Genomic DNA, 8203 nt, shown 5'->3' with positions numbered 1-8203 from the left:
CCCCCCCCCGAAAAAAAAGGCTATTACACCAACTCTCCACTGAGCAATTCAACTGAAAAGAATTGATCCCAATAAAGATGACTTACGGTCAAATGTAAAGACTTCGGGACAGTGCTTCTATGACCCTTATTCTGATGAAATCCACAGCCTAGATTTATTCCCGACCTCTGTCTCATACAATTTTATTTTTAGAAACTCAGAGGCAATATTTACACAATAAAGGGCAAATGTGGTGATGGATAATTTCAAAGGTTGTCTTCTCTGCATGTACTTTTTTACCTGGCCCATTTGATGAGGTAAGGCAGATGGTTTAATAGACTGAATGTATAAAAGGAGTAACGGATAATTTCCGTGATTGTCCAGGCAATAACAAACAGGAGGACGCTGTCTTCACTCTGAACCTGAAGGAAAAGGAAACAAGTGAAAATGAACACAAGTGTTAGGGTCGAAGCATTCACCAAGTGCAGAGCTGGTGCCAGGCGGCAGTCAGTGGTCTCTGCCCTCAGTGGCCGTAGCCAGCACAGAAAGGGCTCGCCAAGTGAAGGCACACATGCGCTGATAAGGGACTCAGTTCATCAACAAGCGAGAGCTGCAGGGAAGGAAGGGATGAGCTGTGGCAGACAAGTGATCTGATGCTGGTGGGACCTAGAAGTAGTTAGGTAGGGAAGTCAGAGGCAAACTGGTGAACAGCTTGGGATCATCACATCAATGTGATTTGTGTGACAACTGGGAATCCAAGGACATTCCATAGAGGGGGAATGTAATAATTAGAGCTGAGCTGAAGATGAGGCTCATTCACTGGGTAAAATGAATTTGGAGGAGGAAGAGCTGCAGACACTGGTCCACTGAGGGCTTCTTCCTGAGACAAGGGCTGGCTTAACTCCCCCATAATTACAGAGGCTTCCATGATCACAGGAGGCATCTAGAGCCAGAACTTTTCCACTACCAGCCTCCTCTGAATTTGTTTTTATGCTGAAAAAACAATAACTGAAAAAAAATACCCCTTAGGTGTTTCACAGGAGACGTTCTTTTGCATGAGAATTTATGGTTGTGGCAATAACTTCCAATACCCCTTTGCCCCATCCCAGCTGGGCTCATAATGGCCGTTTGTTTGAAAATCAATAGTAAGAAACAACCTTACACTGCAATTCACTTTGGTTCCCATGCATCCTAAGTAGTTCATATACTGGATCAGAATTAAAAAACCCGACATGGTAAACTGAACAAATCTCCCAACATGGATTTTCTCTCCTTCACCCTGAACTGCATGGCAGTCCAGCCTTAACTTTTGCTTCTTTCCATCTGCAGGGTTAATGATTTTTAGCACTTATATTCTTTCTCAGAAAGTGTACATGGAGCGATCCACCTACACAATGAAATAAGTAGTCATTTACATAGCTATTAACTAAATTGCTCTGACAAAGAATTTCATAAATGCACAGTTACTATTCTCTAAAAATAATAAGAATTTTATACTGTCAAGAGCAAGAGTACTTTTTGTTTTCCTGGTGCTTTTTTATTAGCCAAAGTCAAGCAAAAACTAAACCATCTTTAAAGCGTTCATGTCGAGATTTTTTATTCTGTCCACAAACCCTTGCTCAAAATCTGTCTATATTAACATAGACATTTGGAGCCAAGGCATTGTGTGTGTATTTTTTAGTCCTCCTCATCTGAAGGTGATATTTTTATAGAAATGGCTAAAGCCCTGCCTAAAGGATTCTGCGATGAAACAAGAAATTTCACCAGGAGTTTGTATTATAAGCCACCTTGAAAACATGGAGTGTTTTATCTTTTATTTTCCAAAAGCACTTTATGCTTTTCACAAGTAGGAGCTCAATAAATATTTGTGGAGCAGAGGAACAAAATCAGATTACTATAAGGCTCAGTTCCCTTATTTTTGGTGCCTGATAATAGTTTCTGTGTAGTCTTAGTGACCTTAAAGTAGACAGGTAATAAACACATTAAGCCCTCCACACCTCTCATTTTGACCCAGCCTAGAGCTTAGGACATGATCTTCACTGCTGGACACAGAACACTTTTTATATCACCTGAGTCTGCTCTCAGAGCACAGCTGTGAAGACCAGGTTCCAAGTCTTTTAAAAAGGCTGGGGACGGGGAGAACGGCCATTTTGTGCAATATTATAACTTCAGATCAATAAGAAATCCATCACTGTTATCATGAAGGGACTTGGACAAAGTCAGAGATTAATTATATCTGATTTGCAGAAAGATAATTATCCAATAACACAGAACAGAGGCAAAATGTGAAAAATAAGTTAAAAACAGTGAAACTCAAACTAATATGTGTACACTCAGGTTCACAGCGACATTGTTCACAAAGGTCAAAAATTGGAAGCAACCCAAGCAGCCCTTGATGGATGAAAGAATAGACAAAGGGAGCTTTGTTTTCTTGCGGGGGGTGGGGGAGTTTTGGGATTGAACTCAGGGGCACTCAGTGAGCCACATCCCCAGAGCTATTTTGAATTTTATTTAGAGACAGGGTCTCATTGAGTTGCTTAGCACCTTCCTTTTACTGAGGCTGGTTTTGAACTTGAGATCCTCCTGACTGTCTCCTGAGCAGCTGGGATTACAGATGTATACCACCGCACCCCGCTAAATATTTATACACAGAGGAATATTATTCAGCCTTATAAAGCAAATTTGTATACATGCTACAACATAGACGAACCAAGATTATGCTCAGTGAAATATGCCATTTACAAAAGGACAAACACTGTATGATTCCACTCACATGTAGTACCTAGAGTAGTCAAATTCGGAGACAGAAAGCAGAGACAGAAGCTGCCAGGAGCTAGGGTGGAGGAAATAGGAAATTATGGTTTAATTGGTATGAAGTTCCAGTTTGAGAGATGAAGAAAGTTTTGGAGATGGATGGTGGTGATGGTTTACAACAATGGGAATGCACCCGACACACCTGAACCACACACCTGGAAGTGGTTAAAATGGAGAATTTTTTATTGTGTATATTCTCCCATGATAAAAAAAATAAAATTAAAGAATAGTAAAATACAATTTAATGGGGCTAAATGTAAAGTTATATATGATTTCAAAACAACAAAATGACTCCAAGTAGAATGGAGAAGACCTTGGCTTATGAAACCAAGAGATTTTGGTGAGCTTGATAGGAGCCAACAAGGTATGAGGGGGCTGTAAACAAACTAGCCAGCAAACAAGCAGTGTTCAGCCCCCGTGACACTGTAGTTTCCTCCCAATCACATTCTAAATAGATCAGACCTCACCTTGGGGTCACAGTCTGTTGTATAACCCCTTGAACTAGCAGAGCTTATCTTCGAAAAGGAAAAAGGTGTACTTTATAATATGTAAAAGAATACCATATGTAAGAGGCACGTGGACCTGAGACTAATGGATAAAATCAACAGGAGACTGATTTGCTTGGATCAAAATGAAAACCTATAAAACAAACCAGCTGACTAATAACATAGGCCACTTCAAGAAGCTGTGTTCCTGGGCCCTGGACATTTATGCAAACTGAGATTGCCCAGGAGAGTCCTACAGAGTATGAAAGGCAGAGCTGGATGGTAGATGATAAGGGCTTCCTTGGAAAAGAGAATACATAAAACCTCTACATGGAAAAAGGCACAGAATTCTGCTGATACTAACTTCCTTGATACAGCTGAAATTTCTTTAGTTGAGGGGGGTAAAAAACGAGTAGAGACTTTAGCAGTACTTCTTAAAAATAATTTGCCTTTACAGGAGAACTGCAAGTTCCAGCCTGGGCAACTGAGCAAGACCCTATCTCAAAATAAAAAATAAAAGGACTGGGGATGTAACTCAATGGTAGAGTTTCCTGGGTTCAATATCCATACTGTGGAAAACAAAAGATAAAGTTGCCTTTATCAAAGAAGGCAGGGGCCAGATATTATGATATATACCTGCAGTACCAGCTACTCAAGATGCTGAGGCAAGAGGATCATTTGATCTACAATACTGGCCTGGGCAATACAACAAGACCCCAATTCAACAATCAAACAGGAGAGGAGAGAATAACTGAAAAGATCTACTGACTGCTGAGCGGGTAGGATGGGAATATTTCCCTGGCTATTTATTTTTCTCTTGATGGTAAGGACTTCAAAGGTCCATGTCTCATCATTTGGTTTCCTCAGTCCCAACACAGGGATGTGCAGAATTAACGATCCTTAATTTGGATGATAACTTGTGTTTTTCTCTACAAAAGCCAGAGCTGAGAATGAAAAAAAAAAACAAAAAAAAAAAAACAAAAATAATTTATTTATTGGTACCAGGATTGAACCCAGGGGCACTTAATCACTGAGCCAGGCCTCCAGGTTGCATTTTATTAGAGTCAGTGTCTCGCTGAGTTGCTTAGGGCCTTACTTGTTGCTGAGGCTGGCTCTGAACTCGCAATCCTCCTGTTTCAGCCTTCTGAGCCACTGGGATTATGGGCGTGCACCACTGTGCTGATGAATTGAGAATATTTTAACAAGTAGGAGCCTCTTATTTCTTAAAGGTCAGTGACTGTGTGAAAAACAAAACTGATAGCCTCACAGAAACTTTTAAAAGCTAGTTTAGCTTAGGAAGAAGGTTTTTTTCAGAGGCAAAGTTCAACTCAGCTACTTTTTTTGAATCAAGAACTAGAAACATATAATTTTATTAATTATCAAGAATAACTGGTTTAATATGTTTGAATAAAGATTTGCATGCAAATGTTATAGTAGTATTATCATTTATAATAGCTGAAAAGGAAAAACAACCCAAATATCTATCAAATTGGTAAAAGGATAGGTAATCTGATACATGCCACAATACAGATAAACCTCAAAAAACATGCCGAGTAAGAGGTCAAATGCAAATGACCCCATATTATACAATTTCATTTATATGAAATGTCAAAATCCAGAAAAGGCAATTCTGGAGACAGAAAGTAGAAGAGTGATTGCCAGGGGCTGGGACTGGGAATTAACTATAAAAGGGCACAAAGGATCACACTGTGGTGATGGAACAGTCTAAAGCTAGATTGTGGTGGTGGTTGCACAACTTGATACATTTACTAAAAAAGCAATGAATTGTACACTTAAAATGGGTGAACTTAAAAATTACAGCTCCATAAAAGTGTTTAAAAAAAGAATAAGAGGTTTGCTTTAAATACATAATATTGCCTTTTAAGGGGAAAAGGGGCACTTAGGGCAAAGGAGAAGGGAGATAATGGGGAATTATCAAGGCAAAGGAGAAGAGGCAGATTACTGGACAGTAGTTTAGGACAGGTTATCAAAAAAGTCTTAAGTCCGTGTTTTGGAGCTGCATGTCCACAATGATCAGCACAAACTGGGGGCGGGGGGGGGCAGTCTTGCCACAGGGTCAGTGCTGCCTGATGCGGCACATGGAGCACTGGATACTCCATGCCACAGATGCGGGTTCCCACCCCCTGCTCCGAAGTGAGGAAGGAGGCGGCAAGGTGTAGGCGGCTTGTGTGATTTAGCCAAGGGAATTTACACAGAAATTCAAGCTGGAGAAACAAATGGGCACAGGAGAAAAACCTTTATACACAAATAGCATCATATGTTTGACTTTAAAAGGCACTGGGAGTATCAGTACATGAAAAGCTGTCACTTTTGTTACATTCAAAGAAAAACAGATGGTGTACATAAGAAAACTACTATTGTAGAAACCCTATTCTTGTTAGCACGTTGGAACCTGCTGCTTACCATTCTGGTTATTTCCAAGAGCTCTCCCTGACCAATCCTTATGGTAAGCATTCTCTTTCCATATCTTAATATTCCTCTCATTGGGAAGAGAAGAGAGGAGAGAGCAAAGGAGGAAGGAGAAGAGAGAGAAGATGAAATTGTGGTAAAACCGAGACAGTGGGACTAGAGTCTGTTCTTGGAAAAATTATGTAGAGTAGGTCTGTCTTAGTCTGTGCTATAACCAAATTCCCTAGACATAGTGGCTTAAAACAACGGAAATCTATTCTCTCATATTTTCTGGAGGCTGGAACCTGGACTGGGGTGGCAGCATGGTTGGTTTCTGGTGAGGACTCTCTTCCTGGCTTGCAGACAGTTGCCTTCCCGATGTGCCCTCACATGAGGGGTGGGGTTGTCAGTTCTGGCATCCCTGTAAGGGCACTGATCCCTCACCTAAACGGAACTATCTCCCAAAGGCCCCATCTCCAAATGCCATCCCCTGGGAGTCAGGGCTTTATGCATTTGCTATGTGAGTGGGGGGCAGGGCTGGGGACGCACTGTTTGGTCCAGAGCAACATTCCAGACCAGGTGTTTGCAAACTTTTCTTGTAAAGGGGCACTAGATCATAAATAATTTGGGTTGTGTACTACATGCAGACTTTATCACTTATTTATCTTTGTTGTTTTTTAACAATCTTTAGAAATGTAAAAATGATCACAAATTGCAGGCTTAATTTGCCCTCATAGGTGAACCATTCTAGGTTTCACAACCTCCCAACTTTCCTCTTCCTGTGACCTCTTTACCATACAAATGTCCTTGTTTAGCCTTCCTTTGACAGACTGTGTGTGTGTGTGTGTGTGTATTAGAGGGGGAGTCAATATGCAGTAATGTGCATCTCTTTCTCTCACTTTCTTTTTATGGTACGAGGGACTGAACCCAGAGCCTTACGTAGGCCAGGCAAGCACTCTGACACTGAGCTACCTCCCCAGCCCCAGTAACCCATCTCTTGACTTTGGATACATTTTTTTTTTTTTTTTTTTTTTAGAATTTTGTCATTATGTGATTTTGTCATGATGATAACATCAGAGTATATTCACACAAATCCAAGTGATGTAGCCAACTATACAACCAGTATACATGACTGTATGTAATACTTTCCTAAGACCAGCAGCATGGATCTGTTTATACCAGCATCTCCACAAACATGTGAGCCACATGTGCTATGATGTGACAATGGGTTACTGGCAATAGTAACTTTTCAGTTCCATTATAATCTTATGGGACCGACTGACGTAGGTTTCACTGTTGACTGAAATGTTATGTGGCACATGACTATTTATAGCCAATGGATACTTTGGAAAAAGGAAGGACTTTGTAAGAATATGTACAGGCAGTTTTTTCATGTTACATCTTAAAAATCTCAGTAATTTATTTGTGTGTGCAAGTTACAAATTGCACACACAATACAGACAGCATAAATTTCATTATCTTTAAGCGTATGATTCATTGGTATTAAGTATATTCACCATACTGTGCAACTATCACCACTATTTATTTCTAGAACCATTTTATCATCTCATACAGGAACTCTGCACCCATTAAACAACAGCTCCCCTTGCGTTTGCCTCACTCCAACCAATAGATTACTTTCTCTAAGAATGTGTTTATTCTAGGTACCTTATATTAGTGGAACCATCCAGAACCATCCTTCTGCCAGGCTTTTTTCATCTGGCAATGTTTTCAAGGTTCATCCATGTTGTAGCATGCAACATAATTTATTTCCTTTTTAGACTGAATATTTCATTGCGTACAAACCCCATTTTGTTTATCAATTCATCTGTTGATGAACATCTGGGTTGTTTCCACCTTTTTGGCTTGTGTTAGTCAGCCTTTTGTTGCTATGACCAAAATACCTGACAAGAACTTAGAAGAGGAAAAGTTTATTTTGACATATTTTCAGAGGTTTAGTCCATGGTCGGCTGAGTCCAAAGCTTTGGACCCAAGGTGAGGCAGAACATTGTGGTGGGAGGGCGTGGTGGAGGGAAGCTGCTCAGGACATGGGTATGGGGAAGCAGAGACAGGAGAGGGGAAAGGGCCACAGGGAAGATGAATTCTTTCAGGGCATGCCCCAAGTGACCTGCCTCCTCAAGTCAGGCCTTATTTGGCTACAGTTACCACCCCATTAGTCCATTCAAACCAGGATAGATGGGTTAGGTTACAGCTTTCATAATCCAATCATTTTACCTCTGAATATTCCTGCATTAAGGAGAGCTTTCAGGGGACACCTCATATCCAAACCATAATATGGCTATTATGAACAATGCTGCTATGAATACTGGTGTATAGGTACATACAGTGGCTGCTTTCGATTTTTTTTTTTAATTTTTTATTGTGGGTTGTTCAAAACATTACAAATTTCTTGACATATCATATTCCACACTTTGATTCAAGTGGGTTATGAACTCCCACCTTCACCCCATACACAGATTGCAGAATCACATCAGTTACACATCCATTGATTTACA

At 40.4% G+C, this 8203-nt stretch overlaps 1 protein-coding gene across 2 annotated transcripts in view; it reads right to left on the bottom strand.

Annotated features, from left to right (window-relative positions):
• The window catches only part of Hacd2 (3-hydroxyacyl-CoA dehydratase 2), a 94490-nt gene that overhangs the window by 12334 nt on the left and 73953 nt on the right, over nucleotides 1-8203 (bottom strand). For both annotated transcript variants that reach the window (XM_048794339.1, XM_048794338.1), the window contains one exon: nucleotides 280-401. In XM_048794339.1, the coding sequence (XP_048650296.1) occupies nucleotides 280-401 (122 nt within the window). The remainder of the gene's footprint in view (nucleotides 1-279; nucleotides 402-8203) is intronic.

The sequence above is a fragment of the Marmota marmota genome, unplaced genomic scaffold (assembly GCF_001458135.2).
Source record: "Marmota marmota marmota unplaced genomic scaffold, marMar, whole genome shotgun sequence".
NCBI classification, from domain to species: Eukaryota; Metazoa; Chordata; class Mammalia; order Rodentia; family Sciuridae; genus Marmota; species Marmota marmota.
This window is presented reverse-complemented; position numbering and strand designations above follow the sequence as displayed.